The sequence below is a fragment of the Vombatus ursinus genome, unplaced genomic scaffold (genome assembly GCF_900497805.2).
Source record: "Vombatus ursinus unplaced genomic scaffold, bare-nosed wombat genome assembly UNPS02014816.1, whole genome shotgun sequence".
In the NCBI taxonomy this organism is placed as follows: domain Eukaryota; kingdom Metazoa; phylum Chordata; class Mammalia; order Diprotodontia; family Vombatidae; genus Vombatus; species Vombatus ursinus.
This window is the reverse complement of record NW_020954594.1, coordinates 27,769,394-27,792,365: the sequence shown is the minus strand read 5'-3', so window position 1 is coordinate 27,792,365 and position 22,972 is coordinate 27,769,394. Positions and strand designations below refer to the sequence as shown.

The 22,972-nt window shown below is 33.7% G+C and overlaps 1 protein-coding gene across 1 annotated transcript in view; it reads left to right on the top strand.

Annotated features, from left to right (window-relative positions):
• SLC35F5 (solute carrier family 35 member F5) overlaps positions 1–13,512 on the top strand; it is a 51,483-nt gene extending 37,971 nt beyond the window's left edge. The window contains exons 12-16 of the mRNA XM_027835744.1: positions 3,037–3,196; positions 7,226–7,316; positions 11,353–11,507; positions 11,865–11,956; positions 12,671–13,512. Coding sequence (XP_027691545.1) covers positions 3,037–3,196; positions 7,226–7,316; positions 11,353–11,507; positions 11,865–11,949 — 491 coding nt within the window. The 3' untranslated portion in view covers positions 11,950–11,956; positions 12,671–13,512. The remainder of the gene's footprint in view (positions 1–3,036; positions 3,197–7,225; positions 7,317–11,352; positions 11,508–11,864; positions 11,957–12,670) is intronic.
• The last annotated feature ends 9,460 nt before the right edge of the window (positions 13,513–22,972 follow it).

Below are 22,972 nucleotides of genomic sequence, written 5' to 3'. Positions count from 1 at the left end.
TCTTTTTCTTAACATTTCAAAAAGAAAATTTTTCCTACTTTTATAGGGGATAACTAGTTTACTAAACTACCTTCAACCATGACATGATGTGTCAAATCTAAATTGGTTTGAAATCTTAAGTTTTCTTTCCTAGTGTAATGTTAAGAGTTGGAAAAGATTTTTCTTTTGAAAAAGTGTTGCTTCCTTAAACTCTTTCTCTAATAAACTTGTTATTCTTTAGCACTAGAATGAATTATTACAAAGTTTTGTTCAGATCATTTTTATTTAGCATCTGTGATGTGAGGAGTTTATTTGCAAAACCAAGATATGTGTCAAATATAATGATATACAGAGTACTGTAAACAGAGGAGGAGAGAAGTCACTATACTAGAATTGTCAGAATGTAAATGTGTGGAAGAGGGGGAAATTGAACTGAGCCTTGAAGAATCAGTAAGATTTGGATAGGTCAGTCAATTGATCAGCAAGAATTTCTTAAGTTTCCACTGTGTGACAGGCACTCACAATTGTGTGTGTGTGTGTGTGTGTGTGTATGTATCTATGTATCTATGTATCTGTCTGTCTCTGTCTGTGTAGAGAAAGAGAGAAGGTTGGAATATGTAGAAGCTTCTTAAAGAAAATGGCACTTGTGTTTGGCACAGTGCCCAGTACTTAAACTTAATAAATGCTGGTTGACTAAATTTTGCAGGAAACCAGTGATTCCAAAAGGGGGAGGTGAAGATGGACAGTATTCCACACATGGGAAGCAACCACTGCAAAGGCACAGAAGTGAAAGATGTTGTGGGTGAGGAACAGCAAAGTGGCCAGTATAGCTGGACTGTAGTGGAGAATAATGTATAAGAACACTAGAAAAATAAGAGGAACCCTGGTTTTGAAGAGCTTTAAATGCAAGAGGACTTTATATTTACTTCCATTTGAGAGCCACTGGTGTTATGCATGTGTATGTGGGGTTGATGTGGTGAGACCTCCTCCTAAGGAAAATTTCTTTAGTGGCTATGCAATGAATAGTTTGGAGTGGAGAGAAACTTGAGTTAGAATAACTAATTCGGGGGCTATAGCAATAATCCATGGACCTACTTTAGGGTGGCAGCTATGTTAAGTGAATAAAGGGAGTACATAAGATGATCTGGTGATAGAAATGATAAGATTTGACAACTCTTTGGATATGTGCAATGAATGAGAGGGAGGAGTAATGGATGGCATCAAGGTTGTGACCTGAATGAGTGAAAGAATTATAGTGCCCTCAGCAGTAACAGGGAAGTTTGGAAGAGGTTGGTTTTTTGGGAAAGATAGTGATAAAACTGTTTTGGACATGTTTGAGTTTGAGATCTTGGAAGTACATTTGATTTGAAATGTTCAATTGGCAATTGGTGATGCTGGACTGGAGCTTAGGCATGGAAGAAAGAATTCATAAAGCTTATTCTGGCCGCATTGGAGCTGAGAATTCATGTAGAGGAGGAGTGGGAGTTCAGCTTGGAAAATGAGGATGCAACTAGTTGATGGAGTTTATTGAATGACAGAATGAGTAGTTTCGACTTTATCTTGTAGGAATACTTCAACAGATTTATGATCTCATTGATGTAGGCACTGCAGTTTGTGCAAATCATAGCCCATCCATGGCTTTTCATCCTTTTTGATTCTTGTCTCTCCCCATAAATCTTTCAAAAGCTATCTACCTTTAGGTCTTCTAGAATCACAGGGATACCAGTAACAAACTCATTCTTTCCATCATTCATGCTTACTAAATAACTTGACAATGGCATGTCACAAAACTTTATATGATATATCACGCATTGCTATTTTTCAGTCCTATTTAGGAAATGGAATCTAGAAGGTTTTATGATTCTTTATCTAAGACAACCATCAGACTTTGTCATACCCTTCCTCTACCCCTCTATGCCATACAGTATTGGTGGAAAGAACCAGACATACTTATTTCATAGAAGAGATAACAAATTAGTTGTAATCAAATATTTGAAGGACTGTGGAAGAGGGAGTAGAGTCATTTTGTTTGAGACCAGAGGGCAAAAAAAAAATTATGTGTGTAGAAATAGAGACAAATTTAGGTTTGAAATAAAGAAAAAACTTCCTAATTTGAAGGACCCCAAAGTGGAATGGACTGCTTCTTAAAGTATTGATTTCCTCTTTACTGGTGGTCTTCAGGAGAGGTTGGATGACCATTTTCAGAGAATGTCATAGAGGGATTCCTGTCCCTACCAATTCCTGAGGTTCCTTCCAACTCAGTTTGTGATTTTTGTGGAACTCTTCCTTGTTTTTCGTGTTCTCGAATTTTATCCCCTGCTTATTGAGATATTAGGTGCCTAGAGATGACAGTAGATATAATTTGTTTCTTATGTCGTTCCTCTCCTCCCTCCCCAGTCAACCTTAGCAATACTTTGTGAACCTTAGGGATTCCCTGAAATATCTTCTAAAATCTGTTGGTCCATGACATTCATAACAAGAATAGAACAGACCTTATTTTTAAAAAGATATAAATTGGGAATCCCCTTCTGTGTCATTACAAATGTAAATATACCAATTTCATTTATATGGCACTAAAAACATGTTGCCTTTTATTATAGTTATTTGTATTTGGTCTGTGTGTGTTCCTGAAGAGCAAGGACAACAAATATTTGTTGACTAAAGTAAAAACTCGAACTGCCCAATTTTTCAATGACAATTTGGATTCTAATATCTTTAGTGGTTATATCATTCTGCACTAAGAAGTTCTCTATTGTTAGTAACTATGTTCAACCCTATTTTAAAATAATTTAAAGTAGTTTATTTTGCATTATTTTAGTAGTGGTTCTCACCTTCTGTGGTAGTTTAAATTTAAGAGAATGTTCACCAGTTTTTTAATACAGTTTTTGCCTTAAGTTATAAAACATTCGCCAGGGAACAAGCCTTTTACAAAACCCCTAGGGAATCAAATAATTAAGATCCTCATGCCAGATGCAGGGATATAGTTTTACAATAAAAAGTTTTGAAAGTGAAATAAATTACAGTGACTAACCCTGATTCTCTTATATGTGTGTTCAGGTTTTGTAGGTCTCTTTAATCTGCTGCTGTTATGGCCGGGCTTCTTTTTACTTCATTATACTGGATTTGAGGCCTTTGAGTTTCCCAATAAGTTAGTGTTAATGTGCATTGTCATTAATGGCCTAATTGGAACAGTTCTCTCAGAGTTGCTGTGGTTATGGTATGTACTATTTATTTTATATAGATATTATTTTTATTATTAAGGATACCAACTACGGACGTTTCTCATCTAACTCCGTTCATTGAGCCCATGAAAACTTTTATCCTTCTAGGAAGCAGTATAGTACCTTAAGAACAACGTTAAAATAGTAGAGAAGTTTGGAGGGAAGAGTTTTGAGGGGAGGGTAGCATTGCCTGGTTCTGAGAATGGAGAGTGGGATAGTAGAGGCTGGACAAGGTTCTACGACCGAATAGGGTAGAGTCAGGAACCCCCCCCAAAAAAACTTTAATTTTTGGTACTTGTTGAAAATTCTTTCCCCTTGGGGTCTAAAAAATACTGATTTTTATATTAAACCATGGGTTGATAGAAGCTTTAGTTGAAGGAATAGGGTCTCTGCTTATCATGCAGAGTATTAGGAGAGAATAAACTAAGTTTGAATAGTTATTTGAAACATTTGAGCTGTTGATGAAGGACAGAGGAAGAGGATGCAGGATGGAGAGGAGCTTGGAAAATCTTTTGTAAGGGGTTGAATACTGATAAAATCCCAGGAATTGTTAAAGCATGGCTTTGAGTATAGCTGAGTTGGAATGAGGATCACTAGAGCATAGTGGAACTAGGTCAAGAGGGTTAGGAGGAACTGAGTTAGAAAGATTTTTAGTCCAACTCTTCCCCCTACCCTCTTTTTAAAAAATACAAATGAGGAAAATGAATTCTAGGGAGATGAAGTGGCATGACCCCTAAGGCTTGACAATGGAGTGGCAGAACTTCATCCACAATACCATGGTGGTTAGTATCATGTAAGATACCTCTGAAAGTTAAATGAGATTTACACACACACACACACACACACACACACACACACACACTTTAGTAATCACAGAATACTCAATATTGACTTGTTCTTTAGTGCCAAGAATCTTTAGAACAGGGTTTCTTTATATTTTTTGTGTTATGAACCCCTATGACAGTGTGGTAAAACTTATGGACCCCTTTTCAAAATAATATTTTTAAATGCGTAAAATAAAAAATGTAGGATTACAAAGGACACCGATTATATGAAATAAAGATGTAATTTTGTTTCCCCATTCAAGTTCGTAAACCCCCTGAAGCCTATCCACAGACCTCGTGGTAGAGTCTGGACTCCAGGTTAAGAAATCTACAGAAGGATGAAAGCTTTACTTCTGATCCCTTTTTTCATTTAGTGGCTTAAAAAAAAAAGAAAAAAAAAGCCTACAAAATTGCATCTTTACTAGTAGTTGATAATATCTCCTTCTGAATGCCTTAACTTCTTTGTTTTTACTTCTTTTATGGTATTTAATACATTCTCCTTTGTGTTTTTACTTGCTGTTTTTATTATTTGTGTATTGTGTGTTTATTTTATGTCCTGAGATTTTAAGGTACTCGAGGTCAAGAACTGTTCCTTATTTTATCTTCACTTTCTTTACAGAAATTAGCATAGTGTCTTGCTCTATTCTACTAAAGCTGAACAAATACTTCCTTCAAATTTTGTTGTGCCTATTTTCTTTATGGAAACAAATTTTCCACTTTAGATCTTACACTTTAGGTAACTGTCTTGATTTACTCTGGTCCAAAAAACCTAAAACCCCAAAACACCTGGTGGCCAGTCTTCTCACGATGAACTTCTCTAAACTTAGGCAAGATGTCCTTTGGACTCCAAACGCTTAGTCTCATTAGGTCATGCTTTCGAAGCTTTTCCAACTTGGTTGTCTTTAAGAACCCAGTATAACTTTTATGCCATGATAAGGCCTTAAGAATGGAACTTTAATGAGTCCTCAAATATTAAATTTCTTTTCCTCCATTGGGTAGACAAAAGATTACAAAATGAGAATTTTTTCGGACTTATGTATCTTTTACATATGTAATGAGAAAAAATTACTTTTGGAAGTGGTCACTTTTTCTCAGGAGTATGGTCCACAGTAGTCCTCGTTATTTAAAAGGCATCTTTCTGCCATTGAAGAAAAGCTTGTCTTTTGTTCTCTTGTTCTGCCATTTCTCTTGTTTCTATCTATGACTACTCATTTTGGGCAAGTAAAAACCATTAGCAATTAGCATAATATTTTGATGGAAATATACATGGCTACTTTAAAATCTATACTTATTTTTATGAAATTCTTCTAGTTCAATTTGAATTGCAGAGTCTTAAATTAAGAAATTTTGGCAGAAATGAATGTGCATTTAAGAAAAGATTAAGTTCCTGCTGCTTGTCAGACCAGTGCTTTACATAAATCATTGAATTCTTAATTCACAATAATTTTTATCACTTTAAAGGTTAGCATGGCCTTTGTTATACACCATGATCTTAAACAAGGACTGTGGTACTTGCAGATATTTAAATTATCAATGTTCTGTGAATTATTTTTAAATTTTAAACATTTGCATGTAATACAGTTAGATCAACTAAATTTGTATCCTTACTGTGGCATACAGAACACAATTGAATGTGACTGATCTTGCCAAACTCCTCAGCCTCTCTGTGTCTCAGTTCTTTTGTTCAGAAATAGGGTAACAGTTTATTTCGTGACTATGTTATGACAGTAATGGAAAGCATATAAGTTAAATGGATTGTTTACATAGAGATTAAACCCAACGTTGTATTAGATGCCCAGTTGTGGTGATCAAAGTATTATTTTTTATTAGCTAGAACTTTTAGAGTCTTGCAAAACTGTATTTTTCCTGGTTTGCTCCTGTAACTTCTGGGAAAAAATATTCATGATTTTAAGTCACTTGTCTGTCAATAGGTTTTTATTGGAGGCTTATTACAAGCCCAGCTCACTGCTGGGTGCTGTTGTGGGCTTAAAAAAGACAGTGATGAATTTGTTTGGGGAAATGAGAGAAAATAATTAAAAGAGCAATTAGACACTGTACATACAAAATCAAATCCTGTAAGTGGTCTTATATTACCTTAAGTGAAATTAGAATTGGTGAAAGGAAAGGTGTCTGAAATGTTTAAAACATAAAAGAGGAATCCTATGAGTTTGTAGAAGTAGGCCATTGGGGACAAATAAAGTTAACTTTTATTTATAAATAGCAACAGTTCATTTTTCTGCAAATAGAGGATGTATGTTTTCCAGTTCTTTGTGAAATTCTACAAAATAATCCTAAAGCAACTTGCTTTTTCAGAATTAGTTACTAATATTCCAGAATTGAACATTAAAAATGTTTTAGATTATGAAATGAGTAGAGAAGTAGAGAGTACTGAGAATATGCATCATTTTTGGTATTCAGTTCTATAGGGTAGGCCTATTTTTCATTGTGACACTGACTTTGGGTTGGCCTAGAAATACTGATTGTTAGCCATCCCTTAGGTTACTTGATTCTCCCTCCTCCTCTTTTTAGTTGGGGGGCAGGAGTGGCATGAGCAGGGAGAAGGGACGCCTGCTATTTCATCTAGAGCTCCTAGAGAGCAACTTCTTTGAATCTTACAGAGTTCTCGGGGGTCACCAGGGGGTTAAGTGACTTGGCCCTGGTCTCAAAAGTGTTATGGACTAGAGGAGCGATTTCAACTTAGGTTTTCGTAACTCTGGAGACTTCTCAGACATACAGTCCTTCTCTCCTCCCCCACCAAACACATACATCCTTATTCTCATAAATTGAATGATTAAATCTTACTTTGTAATTTCATAATATCAGAACTTTAGAAAAGCTTATAGTTAATTTTAAATATATACATTATTTCTTAATGGAATATAACATACAATTTAGAGTTTAATTTTAGCTTGTCATAATGTTCTGTAGTTGTCTTAATTTTTTTTTTTTTACTGTTTTCCATTATTTTTATAGTAAGAATTTTTAATGGGTTTGGCATTTCAAGTTTACCGTTAAGAAGGATTGTTTTAGCAATATGACATTGTTTAAAATAAAATATTAGATGTGAATGTCATAATTTTAGCTTGCTACCATTGATTTCCCTTCCTCAACATATAAAATTAAGAATTAACACCTGCATTTTGATGGTTTGCTTTAGTTGTAGCTTTTAAATGTAAGAATGTGTATTTTAATCTGTTTCAGGGGCTGTTTTCTTACCTCATCCCTGATTGGCACACTTGCACTAAGCCTTACAATACCTCTGACCATAATAGCTGATATGTGCTTGCAAAAGGTAAGCTATCCTTTATTGATTAAAGATAATGATATACTATTAAAATGGACTTGATCAATAAAATGTGTCATAATTAGAAACTTCAGATGAATGTTAGTTTGAAAGATCAATAGGGTACCTAGAGTTGTCCTATATAGCTGCTATAAAATAGAAGATAGGGAAGAATGTTGGTTTTTCTTATTGTGGAATTGAAAATGGCATTTAGGTCATCTAGCTCATCTTCTTCATTTTACGGATGAGGAAACTTAGGTACACAGAGGTTAAAAGATTTGCCTAACATACAGGCAGTGACTTGCAGTGCTGGATTTGAACCCAAATCCACTGTTCTTTTCTTGCTTACCATTTTCCCAGCTATGATTACAGATTTTTAAAATTTGGTAAGTTACTTTTAAAATAACAAATTTCAAGTAGTGAATACATGAGCTTTCACTATATCTTTATAAGGGTCTCCAGTGGAGAGTAACTTAGTAATTAAGGCAGACTTAAGCATATCTTCAAAATTATTTCAGAAACATGACCAAAAATAGTATCAATTTTAAATTGCAAAAACTATGGATTCTTCATTTTCAGGCAACATAGTAATAATGGTAATAGCAATGTGCTCATTATAGGTGAAATATATTAAAAATGAAAGTTAACTTTATGTATTAACTCTTTCATATTTGTTTTGTGGAGTTCTAGTCTGTTTTTTAACCTTACAAGGACAGATGAGCTATATTTTATCTTTCACTTCTCTCCTTAGTACATTATCCTCAAGATTGAGAGTGAGAAGAATATCAGACTAAAACTATATGTATAATGTTAGCATCAAAGTCCACTGAAACAAGGGTATTGTATAGAAAAAAAAGAATCTATTCTACTTTGTTCTTCTCTTACCCCTATCCCCAATACTGATTTGAGTATTATCATTGTTTTTTTGTGACTGGTTTTTCCCCTGTTTTATTATGGTCACCCTCAAATTTATCACCTACCTACTGGTCAGTCTTAGTGGCTCAGTGGATGGAGTGCTGGGCTTGGAGTCAGGAAGACTTGACTTCAAATCCAGCTTCTAATACTTCCTAGCAGTGTGACCCTAGGCAAGTCATTTAGTCCTTATCTGTAAAATGGGGATAATAATTATAACACCTACTTTCCAGGATTGTTGTTAGGATCAAATGAGACAATAACTGCAAAGTGCTTAGCACAATGCCTGGCACATAGTAAATGTTATATACATGTTAGCTGTTGCTGTGATGATGATAATGATAATGTTGTTTGCTTCAAAAGCAAATGTATATGTGAACAAAAGAAATCCTACTCTTAATTCCCCTACAATAGTAACAACAGCAACAGCACTATAATAACTCATTTTTATAAGGCCTTAAAAATGTTTATCTATTTTGATCTATTTTCTTAACCCACTTTCCCCCCCTCCCCCTCCCACCTGCCCTTTATATTACCTAGTAGGTTGGACAAGTAGTATTATACCTGTTTGAAAAAATGTCCAAAGTCAGATAAAGTGTGTGAGAACAAAGCTTAGAATCCAGGTTTTCTGAAGTTCTAAACTTTTAAAAGGTTAAAATCTGTCTTTCCCTTCTACCTTTCCTCCAAAACAAAACCCACTACGAATGTGTAGTCAAACAAAACAAATTCCCACATTGGCCATATTAAAAAAAAAGTTTCATTTTATACTCTTGAGTCCATTTTATACTCTTTATCAGGAGATGGGGCTACCTTTGTTTCGTTGTGAGGTTTCTGGAATCATAGTTGGTCATTGCAATGATCAGAGTTCCTATGTCTTTCAAAGTCATTTGTCTTTACAGTATTGTTATGGTATAAATTACTCTCCTGGTTCTGCTCAATTTACTCTGCATCATTTTATAAAAATTTTTCCTCGTTTGTCAGAGACTGTTGCTTCATCATTTCTTGTAGCATAGTAGTATTTCATCACATTTATATTTTATAGCTTGTTCAGCATTTCCCCAATTGATGAGTATCCCATTAATTTCTAGTTCTGTGCCACTGCAAAAAGATCTGATACAGACACACATAAATTTTTTTTCCCTCTTACTTTGATTTCTCAGGGGTATAGATCTGTTAATGATTTCTCTATGTCAAAAAGGGTATATGCACAGTATAATAGCTTTGTGGGCATAGTTTCAAATTACTTTCCAGAATAGCTGGACCAGTTCAGAGTTCCATCAGTAGTGCTTTAATGTACCTGTTTGCCCTTCCAGAATTTATGGTTTTCCTTTTTTGTCAACTTTGCCAATCTTGATGAGTGTGAGAATTTTTCTAATAGTGATTTATGTCACCTTTTTCACATAGCTAGTGATAGCTTGGGTTTCTTCTTTTGAAAAGTGCCTGTTCATATCCTTTGATTATTAGTTGGGGAATGGCTCTTGTTCTTTTAAATTTGAATCAGTTCCCTATATATCAGAAATGAGAAATCTGATAGTTGATGAGAAAGTTTTTTTTTCCCACTTACCTGCTTCTCTTCTAATTTTGGCCACATTGGTTTTGTTTGTGCTAAAACTTAAATTTTATGTAGTTAAAATTGTCCATTTTACCTTCTGTGAACCTTTCTATCTTGTTTGGTCAAGAACTCTTCCTCTATCCCTATTATCTACTGAGTATTTTCTTCCTTACTCCTCTAATGTGTTCATGATGTCACACTCTTAGTTCTCAGTTATTAAGCTCTTTGTCAAAGATTAAACCCCTTTTAATATAACATTTAAGTAGCATGAACAGAACATTATGATTTAAAAATATTTATCAATGTTTTCTCCTTATGAGTACTTGGACTTATTCATCGGTAAAATGGGAATAAGCAAAAACACTTTATGAACCTTGACTCCTTATAGAAATATAAGCTGTCCTAACCACACTATATGCCTAAACAACTGGGAAATGTATAAGTTAGATTGAAGGGATTTTAACTTAATTTTCTACTGAATTTGCTTTAAAATATTCCTAGTAAGAGGAATGATGATATATCATTGGATATTTTTCCTTACTTGAGTTTTGAAATGGAATATTCTGTACTTTCCAGCAGAGGGAGCCTTACCTATGAATGTAAGCCTTTCATCCTTAATTGTTTGCAGTCTCAAAGAGCAAGCAGAGCTTTTTACTTTTTTATTTTATAGTTGAAATCTTTCTTTTCATTAAAATTTTCAGTGTACTATATGTAAATTCCAAATTTAAAATCTTACTGGCCAACCATGGAAATTACATTTCTTCTTCCCCTTGTTCTTCTCATGTGTTAAGTTAGTTAATGGTGTTTGCATCAAAACTATGTCCTAAATTTGGTAGAAAAAAATGGGTTTGATGTGAATTTTTTGTTAATCTTTTGCTGCTTAGGTGGCTAATAACATCTTAATTTTTTAGCTATTTAGTTTTTGTATTTCCTTTTAAAATGCTGTTTTAATTGAAATATTTTCCATGAGATACTTAATCTAAGCCATTTTGAGTCAGATTAGAACTAATGGTATATCATAGCTACCTTATGAAAAGAACAAGTTTTTAAGAAAAAAGTTTTATTTCTTTTCTTTCAGTGAATTAAAAATTGTTACACCTAAGTAATTTAATTTTGATAGCTAATGTTAAGAGATACAACAGTTTTTAGCCAAAAGGTGATTCCTGGAGTTAGCCTAAGAACAAGGGAGAACAACAGTAAAGATAACCATTAAGTAAGAAATGAAAGGCACTAAGGAATGAACGTGTAGTGTAGTCTGAGGATCAAAGGTTACAGGATGCTATAGGAAAATTGTTACTGTTCTCTTGGGTAAAATACAAGAAAAGTATGCATTCTGTGTCGCTGGCTGTGCTGCTAACTTCTCCCTTCTTTCAGTTAGTTGGTACAGCTATCAGTCTTTAGAGGATAGTGGTTATATCTGAGTACCCAGATTTTTAATGTTAAAAGTAATAAAATTAGGTGCTTTATATTTTCTTCTTGGTATTAAACTTATCCATGCCAGTTTCCATAAATGAAAACTTACATTTAAGAAAAAAGTAATTGTGCCAGTAATAAATGAGTTTTCTTAATTTCTTTTCCCAGGTGCAATTTTCCTGGTTATTTTTTGCAGGTGCTATCCCTGTATTTTTTTCATTTTTCATTGTAACTCTACTATGCCATTATAATAACTGGGATCCAGTGATGGTGGGAGTCAGAAGAATTTTTGCCTTTATTTGTAGAAAACATCGAATTCAGAGGTAAGTTTTTTTAAAAGGAAAAATCTGTTTTTTAACCATAACATTGGTTCTTTATCAATATGATGACCATACAATCCTAGTTAAGCTTTTAGAGCTTTTGTGAAGAATAAAGATTGTACTTAAAATGCATAACCTGCTGGATAAACTAATAATAGCAAATTAATTCCTTTATTAGTAGGCATGTTTACTTTTGGTGTCAATAAACTCTTAGCTTAATAAAATTTTATTTGATTACTGGAGAAAAAAACTTTTTTGTTGTAGTTAATTTAGACACAGAAACTTTACTAAATAGGATAGAACTTTTTATAAAACCTTTTTTAGTTACTCTACATAATTATTTGCCTTTTTTTTTTAAAGAGTCCCAGAGGATAATGAACAGTGTGAGAGTCTCATTCCTTTGCACAGTGTTTCTCAGGAGGATGGAGCTATCTGCTGTTCATAAATAATAGGTATGCCTATAAATACATTTGAAAAAAATAAGTTGGCTGTATTCATTATGTGTGAGCTGACATCACTGGTGTTTAAGTGTTGTAGATTCCCAATACAGAATAGATTTCCCATTCATTTATTTATGGTAGAATTATCCAATTTACTTTTTGTGACTAGCATGACAAATTAGACCAACAACATCTATCTTGGGCCAATTGTCTTTTTTCTTTTCTTTTTATTAATATGCCATTTTAAAATTAAATGTGTTTTTCTCTGCTGTGATTTTTCTTTTGCCACCCCCATTCCCAGTATATCACATATAATACCTACCTATCTGAGCAAACCTGTGGATTTTGATGATTTTTATTTATATCAAAGGACAAGTAACCAAGTGGGGCAGAGAAGGCTGAGAACAGCATTATCATGGAATATAAAATAGAGCACATGGGAAAAGAGACTAGTGATATTGCATGGTTGCAGAGAGAAGACAGTGAACACCTGTTCATTTTGATAGGTTAGGCTGACTAGAGTGTTTCACCTTTTGGAATTCTTCTCAGGACTCATCTGTAGTATTTACAGTAGTCCAGTGTGAGAATTGCTAGTGAAGTATAAGCAATATTTAGTTTCAGCATTAGAATTTTTTCTAAGGATTATCTATTCTAACATAGTTTTTATAATATAAAAGGTTAAGGTTTATGAAAATTATAATCTAATGATATTGTCTTTATTTTTAGCTTGATGATGAAGCACTATACAGCGAAGAGACAATCTCCGACAAGGTTACATAGAAAAAATATTTCAGTGCCTACTCCAAAATGAATAATAATAGTTTCAGTTCTTTGAAACTCTAAAATACATATTTTCTCCTCATTCTTGTTTTGTTAAGTTTTATAATGAACTATTTTGCTACAAATGGATATCAATACAAGTATAGGATATTCCACTCCATCTGAAGAACCAACTTGCCTTACAGATCTCATGGGGTTCAGTTGGTGAAATTATCAAGGAAGAAAATGCTGATGTTAAAGAGACTTTGTTTTTACATTTTTGTTAAATGCTGGACTATGGAGCTATATATAAGAAATCTTTAAAGTCTGTAGATCAGTGTTTGTTTTAGGGGAGATGCAAAAGGCTAAGGTGCCTTGTAGGTACAGATTATATTTTTGTGTTGTGTAAACCATTGAATATAAACACCACAGAAATATAGTTTAATTTATGAAATAATACATTTTCTGAATCTGAGATTGAAAAAAATAAATCTTTGGAACAGGTTCTTTTGTTCTCTTACACTACATATACTATGTTATCTTTGTAAGAATTTTCTGTAGCATTATGTGCCTTGTGTGTTATAAATTCGACGACCCAGAGCAAGTTTTTAAAGGGGAAATAGTGTTATATGAGGGAGGATTAAGTACTTCTCAAGGTTATTGATATATAAACTTGACTTGCTAAAGCTGTGCTTGCTGTAAAGATTGGAAGAAATGGTCACTTTTCAATGAAGAAATTTTCATAATGGAATAATTTAGATTGATGAGATATGGCCCGTTATTAAAATAAAATACTGTTTAAACTGTTATTTGTATGTATGTGTATTACAAATGAGTCAAACAATTACTAGCTTTTCCACAAGCTTAAATGTGTTCATTTGTTGCAGAACTATAAACCACCTCCTTAGTTTTGTATTTCTAAATGAGCTTTTAAACAATTAAACTAAATTGAGAGAGAACCAAAAAGGGATTCTGTCATTTGAGGGTTTTGTTTGTTTTTGTACTTGAATAAAAAGCCCACTAAGATAAAATTGTATGTAAAACATTTAGCCCTTAATGTGACTTTAGATTCTTGAATGTATCTACTGTACAACTGCTTCTGGACTCTAACCACTATAGATGGCAGTGAATGAATGAGTCTTCTGATTTTTCCATGCTTATGACTAATGAATAACCCCTTCCGATTTCAAGCTTTTAAAGAAGGTGATTTAGTTTTCATTAAAACTACTTAACTAGATTGACATTTTAATAGTCACTTTGTAGTAATGTTACTTAAACTGGCCTCATTTAAGTTCTGAAACTCTTTGTGGCAATAGGAAAATGAGAGAAAGCTCAGCCCTCCAGTTCTAAACATTCTTGTTATATTGTTACTGAAAGTATTTTCGCATCATATATTCAAGCTATTTGTTCTTTAATATAGTATTATGGGTAAAAATTTGCCCACTTTCTCAGAACTAGTGAAAGTTCTTGGCAGCCCAAATTAAATTGATTTGGCTCTTTTTATTATCTTTTTAGGTTGTGTATCTGGGGGAAATAAAAGGTTTTTTGCTTTTTAAAGTACTTTAGGATTATCAGGGATTAATTTGGGCTTAGGATTATTTAATACATGCTTCTCATCTATCTTGCTGCCTGCCTTTTATTTTAGAAATACTTTTGCCAAAGCCAGGTAGGGTTAGAAAGAGGAGGTACAATTAACAATTAAAAAATTGGACTTCTGAATCTGGTTGGTGAAGGAGGCAGAAATGACATAATTTAAATGAAGTTTGGTGATATTTCCATATTTGGGGTTGTTGCTCATGCTTATCAACTCAAACTGATTTTATACCTATAGTCTGGCAGTGGAGATTTATTCTCATAGACAAATGAAGACATTTAAAATGCCTGCTCAGTCCTGAGAAGGAGAGAGATAGAGAGACACTAAATTCTCCAACTGCCTTGCTTCTGTCTAAAGAGGAAACCTCCTTCAAAGGGTACTCTTTTTTTATAGATCAGGGGTTCTTTCATAGACCCCTTTGATAGTTTGAAAAATCCATGGACCTTTTCTCAGAAAAATGTTTTTAAATGCAGATTGTAAAATACATAGGATTACAAAGGAAACCAGCTATTAAAATAACTATCAGAATATTTTTTATAAAAAGTTTAGATTCCAGGTTAAGAAGAAGCTTTGATCTAAATGAACAGGTAGCTTTATTAGCATCTGCCTTTCTCACCCAGTTTTTCTCCTTTGTTATTGAATTGTGTGGAGAGAGGAAATGTGTGGAAGGACTTTATCTTTTTCCTCTAAGTGTTTGGCCAGCAGAATTTGTGTATGTGTGAGCAATTTTATTTCCATTTTTGCACAGAGGAAAGATAGAGACCTACCTATGGAAATTATAGTAGCCAAGTCTCATGTTCATGATAAATGTTGGCTTGGGAGTTGGTGACAATTAAATGAGTACACATACTCATCGTCTTTAGTTGCATAGGTTGCTTCTTCTAATTTCTGCTGAGCCATGTTTAGCCTAATAGTACAGAGGTAGAAGTTTTGTTACCTTGAGTTAATTTTCTTTTTCTCTTTCTATACATAATTTAAATGTCATTATTATGTAATATTTTAAAAATTTGACCTTGATCCAGAAAAGCTTGCTAGTTGTTTGGCATGAAGGAAGACTTTATGTTTCAAGCGAGCATTCAAATTGGAAAGAACTACAGTGAGGTATTTTTAAAAAATCTAATATGAGTGCCTTTTAAAGCTGGAAAAGCCATTAGAGTATATTGGCAACCAACTCCATATACTTGTTCCTTTAAATAATGTTTGATATGTTATTGAGATGTTGGCTTCTCTCAAGATGGCTTAATTAATTCTTTCCATTAAGCTGATTTTTTTTCCCTACTGGCAGCTAAAAGAGTAAGGTGGTTTATGTAGAAGTGAGCTTTGCAAGGTTAAATGAGTACTCTCTCAGGTATATTGCTTTATTTTAGGAAGAATGTTAATGTCTGCTTTAAAATCAATCACATATAGCCAAACTTATGCCATTTTTGGTTTGCAAGGCATGCCTGCTGTCTGCAAGCCCAGTAAGTCTATAGAAATAACCTGTATTTTTTGGTTAGCTTAACATTGTCTAGCACATAGTAGGCACTTAATAAGAGTTTATTGGTTTAAAATGAAGTGTTTTAAGAAAGGAGGCATTAATTAGGAAAGCATGCTTATTTTTTTGAAGTAATAAAGGGACAATATAAGAGGAAGGATTAAGTTCATCTGAAGGTTATATTAATATGTAAACTTTAAATGAAACATGTAATTTATTTAGTTAATTCTTTTAATCTTCCATTTCTATATGTAAAGGAAAGAATGAGCAGAAGAATATATAGTAGGTGATGCATAGGAACTTGGTGCAAAGAAATAAGAAAGAAAGAAGAAGAAATAATAAGTGTGTGTGTGTTATCTGAAGTTTTAGCAAATTATTAGTGAACCGAAATTTTAAAATAACATCATACCCATGTTGCAGGTGGTACGTGTTGCAGAATTCAGTATTGAAATTCTCTTTGATATATTTCACTAACACTTTAAAGTAAAATATGGCAAAAACTTCTTATATCAAAATGAGGTTTTTAGACCCTTAATTTCTTTCAGAAGAAGTCTGTGCTCTGTTTGGATATGTATGTAAATGATACATAGGACATTTGCCTTTTGTAAGGAATGGTTCTCAGAAATCGCCAATATACAGCAGATGTTTACGTATATGTTTTTGATCCAGTAGGATGAGCTTCTAGAGCAGCTAAATTTTTTTCCCTTTGTCTCTTCAGTGCTCAGCACAGTGGCTGGCACATAGTAGATATTAAATAAATGTGTGCTGGCTAAATGATCTGTCTTACCAGCTCATAGTAACTAAAATAAGAGGCTGTGTGGTGTAATGTTAGAGAATTGGTCTCAAGAGTCAGGAAGACTTGAGTTCAAGTTCTGCTTCTGACACTCGTGTGTGACCCTAAACAAGTTTACTTATTACTCTAGGCAAATTTTTAAGAGTATAAGTTATAGAGAAGATGCTGATCTACATTGAAAAAGGAAATTCCTCACCCAGAGCTTCTTATACTAATGAAATCATATATCCAGTAAAAATAAAACCTAAAATACACATCACAGTTGGAAATGTCTAATTATAGTAATGGAAAGTTATTTTTGCTGTTGAATATTAACTCACAACATTGGAAAACTTTGTTTTAATTCATTTTATTAGAATACATTGTTTTGTTCTGACATTTTGATTCAAAAAGTAGACACCTGCATCTTAAAAAAACTAATAATTTATTTTGAATAATAGTGACTTATTTGTATAGCACTTTAGTTTGCGAAGTCATCCACATATATCATCTCATTTGATCACTATGATACTGTCAGGTGGGCAGGACAGGTAATTCATATTTCACAAATAAGGTTCAGGTTAAGGGACTTGACCCAAGGCTACTGGGTTAGAAACTAATTGTCATTTAACAACAAATCAAAATCTGGTAGTTTTGGTTAATTTGTCAAAATAACATAACAACTAGCATAAATAGAAGAAAATTTTCATTTGAACACACTTATTACTTCAGTTGTCTCATTTGCTACTTAGAAAAATTCTTTGAACTTTGCTTGTGAAATAGTAGCTCTGAAGTGAAAAAGGCCTGAATTTGTGATGGCATAGGCATGGGTTTATTCAATTTAGTACTAAGCATTTAGTAAGTACCAGTACCAAGGCACTAGGTAAAGAAACCTTGTTATGAGTCAAGGTCTGTGGTCTCATAGAAAATTTGAATCTAACACAATTTATGTGTATGTGTATGTGTATAGAGGGGGAGACAGATTGCTTTAGTTGAAAATTTTTTAATTCACTCTAGAATTAATACTTTAGATTTGATTTCTTCCATAAAAGCAAAAGTAGTACTTTAATACTTATTGTCCAAAATATCCTATTATGCTAAGCATGCAGTATTTCCCTACATAATTTTCTGGTGGTTATTTTTAACTCAAGTACCATTGAAATCAGCAGTATGAAAGTATCCGCTAATTTCAGTAAAAAAAGATTTTTTTTTTTTTTTGTTACAAAAAAACAATATACAGGTTGGAAAGTGCTGATAATAAGTCTTTTCCTGTATGGTACAAATAACTTTAACACTTTACTTACCAGTATTGGTATGAGAATATAACTTCAACTTCCTACAGAAAAAATCCAGTGGAAATCAGACGTTAGACAGTGAGGGAATATATAACATAATAGCAAAAAAAAAAACCCAAACAAACCCATTTTTGAAGGCATCGTTACCCTAATTAAGTATAGCAAAACATCATGGTCATATTTGGACTTTGTGTTTTGTAAAACCATTGTGTTTTTGCCATGCACATCCAAGTACAAATGAGAGTGGCAATGTAGTGAGTGTGTTGGAGTGAGAATCTGGACAGTGGGTTCCAATGCCAGCTGTGCCATCTATTATCTATGTAATCTTGGTCAATTTATTTAACCCATTAGAGTGTAAGTTCTTTGAGGGCAGGGACTGTTAGACTTTTGATTTTAAATCTCTAGCCCTTAGCATAGTACCTGGCATATAGTAGGTACTTAATAAATGCTTGTAGATTTACTTGACTACTCTGGACCTCAGTTTCCTAATCTATAAAATGAAGGAATTGGAGTCCAAGTCCATCAAGGCAGATGTAAGTTCACTGTAAGGAAAATTTTTAAATAGTTGAGTTGCCCTCAAGTGGAAAGGGTTGTTCACACATGGCAAGTCTTTGAACAGAAGTTAACTTGCTAGGATTATTGTAGAGAAGACTCCAGTTCATTTATAGTTTGGACTAGCTAATCTCTGAAGTTTCTTCCAAATCTGTTTCTTGACTAGACTGAGGTATCTTTGTGGTCTATTTTACGATTTTTGTGACTTTAATAGGTTTATGTTGTATAAGATTAAGCAGCTTGTTGCCTGCTGAAGGTTTTGTACATGGAGAAGTGTTGGTGTCATAATGAATGTGTTTTATTTCAATCAAATATCAAAATTCTTGCAAAGTTTTCAAGAGTCAGATAAAGCACAGTTTATGTGACAAGAATTTAAATGTATATCTGATATTGAAATACATGACTATCTTATTTCAATAGTGCTCCAGATAAATAGAAAATGAAGTACCTGTATTTTGCTAGGCTATTAGTTAAATTTGTATGATGAGCTCTTTACTGTATCAAATTTTATCCTGGTGGCACAATAGTGTTGATACATTTTCATGTGATATGTAATTGACTACCTTTTTACTGGAAACTTCAGGCCACAGACTGCTTAAAATGAAGTTCAAAGAAAATGAGATCAAGTATTTTGAGAACATGGCTTTTTAATTTAATGGTCATAGTTACTTTTAAAGTAATAACTGGGTATTATGAATTTTAAAACCTTAAAACTTGGGTTACTTAAAGGTATTATGTTAAAATGATTGTGCATCCTTTAACTTTTAATCCCAACTTGTAAAAAAAGTAAAATAATCATAAACGTAGACATATAATTTCTTCCCTGGACACCTACTTTTTTACTGCATAGATTGGATTGATCCAAGGAGCTTAAAAGCTTTAAGGATCTACTTGGGCATGACTTGGATTTGTATGCAGAAACACAATGAAGTATCTGCTATCCTCTAGAAAGCCTGGGAAATTTTAGCTGTGAATAAAGTGTGCTGAAGAATAGGGGAGGTGAGGTCATGTTCATTGAATATTGTTACATACAACACTTCATTAGACTCCTTAAAATACTGTTGAACATTAACCAGGGGGAAAAATCTTTAAAGAAAAGTAATAATTTGGGAAAAGTATTCAGAACATTAAGAATTTTGGTACCCCCTTTCTAGCATAAAGTAAATTGCCTATGATGGCAGAAAAATCTATTTCTTGTACTATAGTGTAACAGAAATAATGAAATCAGTACATTCTGAAGCAAGTCTTTACAATCAATTGTGTAACACAGCAAGATTACCCTATGTAGAAGAATAGCTTATTTTATTTAGGGTTGAGAGATTTCAAGGAATTTTTAAATACTGTCATATTAATTTTTAGTTTAATTTTGTGCCATAGTCCTTTTTACTAGTGAATCTAAAATATTTGTTAAATGTTTTAGCATATATTGCATTTGCAGGTCTATCTTTGGTCAATATAATGGTTGCCCTTGTAATCAAATTGTAGCATGTTTTAATATTTATTCTGATCTTTCTCTATTCAGTAATGAGTGGGCTTATGCAGATGAGTAATTTACATGACAGTCATTAGAAAGATAATAGACCCAGTCAGGTACCTGGAGTGAAATATTGTTAAGGATAGATTCCTCATTGGACAATTCTTTTTGGTGCATTCTTATTTGGTGTAAGTGATGTAATACTGGTTTTTACTCAGCACTCTTTTCAACTTTTGATTTTCTGGCCCTTCCCCTTCTTCCCCCAATTTTTAATGAAATAAAAATGTTAAGAAACTGACATTTGAAATTAAAATGCAGATAGAACATAACACTTTTGAAATGCCTCATTTCTAGTTTTTATAGTATAACTGAGTCAAAATAAAAAAAAATTTGGGATGTTTGAGTAGTTTGAAATAACCACTTTTTGTAGTGTTTAATTGTTAAATTGGGAACGATGGGCTCTGCTACTCAGAATATTTTTATGTCTATGCCAAATCCCTATGAAATGAATGTAAAGAAAATGTAAGTCTTCTAATGAATTGCATAAAATAATTGATATAAAATGTTTTTTAATTTTATGTATATTTCATATTTATTGTATGTCCCTAAAATATATGAAGATGTAGGTATATCCTGTAAGTTTTTTGTTTGTAAAGACTCCTTTTATTGAAGCACTTAAGTTTATAATTTTTAGCCTAGTTTCAACAGACTTAGCAAAAAGGGTGGATCATAGAATACTGTAGACATAGATTATCTAGAGTTAGCGAAACACTTGACAAAATTTTCATGCTGTTCTTAGGGAAAAAAATTGAAAGAGGTGGACTAGATGAAAACATAATTAGGTGTATTCAGAACTGAGTTCAACATTTAGGAAGGACACCTAAGAAGGATATCTTAAGGGTGTCTGTATCTGTTGTTTGTGCTAACATTTTTATCAGTGACTTGGATAAAGACACAGCTATCATGCTTACCATATTTATATTTGACAAAACAAGGATAGCTGGATTTTATTAATTTCATTTTATTTTTCAATTAACAAGCATTTATCTCATCTCCCACCCACCCCTATCCAATTGAAAAGAAAACCCTTATAACGTGTGAATGTCCACATTTGTCCATGTCCAGAAACTTGTCTCATTCTATATCTTGAATCCATCACAAGTCTTGGGAGGTAAGTAGAGGATAGATTATTATCTGCCCTCTGGAATCATAGTTGGTCATTGTATTGATCAAAGTTCTTATCTTTCCATATTGTTAGTCTTTCCAGTGTTGTCATTCATGTATAATTTTTTTTCCCCTAGTACTACTCCACTCTGCATCAGTCCATACAAGTGTTTCCAGGTTTCTCTGAACTTCTCTTTCATCATTTCTTATGGCATAATGATATTCCATTATACTCATATAATAGCTTATTCAGCCATTCTGACTGATAGGTAAAATTAGTTTATTATTCTCTGCTACTACAAAAGGAGCTGCTATAAATATTTTTATAAAATGGGTTCTTCCATCTTTGGCCTCTTTGGGGTATAAGCCTAGTAAGCATCTCTGGGTCAAAGGGTATATATACACAGTTTAATGAATTTGGGGGCATAATTGAGGGGTGTCTGAGAAAGGCTTCAGAAAGGTTTTGGCAGGCTAAACCAGTGCCATATGATTAAGATTGGTCAATCAATGCATGTCTATCTTTGTTCCAGGTGCTACTTTATTTCAGTGCCCTGAGCATTAGGGATATGAAGAAAGGCAAGATACAGTATCTGTGTTCAAGGAACTCAGTCTAATGGGAGAGACAACAGACATATGATTATGTACAAACAAGCTGAATGCAGGATAAGCTGGAAATAATCAACAGAGGGAAGGCAATAGAATTAAGATCAGGAAAGTTATCTGGTAGAAGATAGGATTTTAGCCAGGAGATTAGATCAAGAGAGAGAATTCCAGGCATAGGGGACAGAGAATGTGCTGGGAGAAGAGCTGGGAGATCCAGTGTCTTGTTCAAGGAACAGCAAGGAGACAAGTGTCACTGGATTGCAGAGTATTTGGGAAAGGGAGGGTGTAAGTAAGGTTGTAAGAAGAGTGGAAAGGTGTTTTCAAGGGGCCAGGTAATGAAGGGCTTTGAATAGCAGAGGATTTTATTTTTGCTCATATAGGTGAAAAGGAGCCACAAGAATTTATTGGGGGGTGGGTGTGGGGCAGGACAACATGTACAGATGTAAACGTTAGGACAAGCCTTCATAACATACCGTCCTCGGGCCATGGCCTGGAGGAGATATGTTGTGCAGTTCTGCTTTATACAAATTCCTTAGCAAAACTAACTGTGAAATTCCCTTAGGGCAGACCTGCACAACATAGCAAACGGCTGCTTGTGGCGGGCCAACAGATTTTGAGTGGCCCATGAAATAGAGGATGTAAAACAGGCCGGCACAACATACTGCCCATGGGTTGTATGTTGTGCAGGCCTGCTCTTGGAACATTACTGACAGCTCTTATACTTCAACTTCTTAATCCTGGTATAGGGAAGTTATGGATATACAGTGGTTCCTCTGAAAAACACCTTGGTCTTTGTGAAGTTGAAAGCTCAGTGGGTCAATACTGTGTGATAATAGCCCAAACATTTAATGCTTGGGCTTCATTATAACTTAAAGGAGGTATGAGTACGGAGGTAATAATCCTACTCTTCCACTCTCAGGTTAGATCTAACCTGAAAAGAATCTAATCAGGTTAGACCAGATCAGGTCTAACCTAGCCACATCTAAAATATTGTGTTCAATTATTGGCACAATATTTAGAAAAGATATTTCAGCTGGGGAACATTCAGGAGGGTATCCAGTATTGTAAAGGGCTTTGAGATTATGCCATGTAAACAACATCAATTTAAGGTCCTGTGGATATCATCTGTTGCAATCACTTGATTGTTCTCCACGTCTCTCACTTTTCCGTTCTTCACACACTTTCTGAAGTGATTTTTGCTAAGGTTATGTCTCACCGTGTGACTCCTCAAACTCCACAATTCCCCTCTTGCCTGTGGAATTAAATCCTCTGTTAAAGCCCTTCACAACCTGGTCCCAATTTACCATTACAACCTCACTATATATTACTCTCCTGTACTAT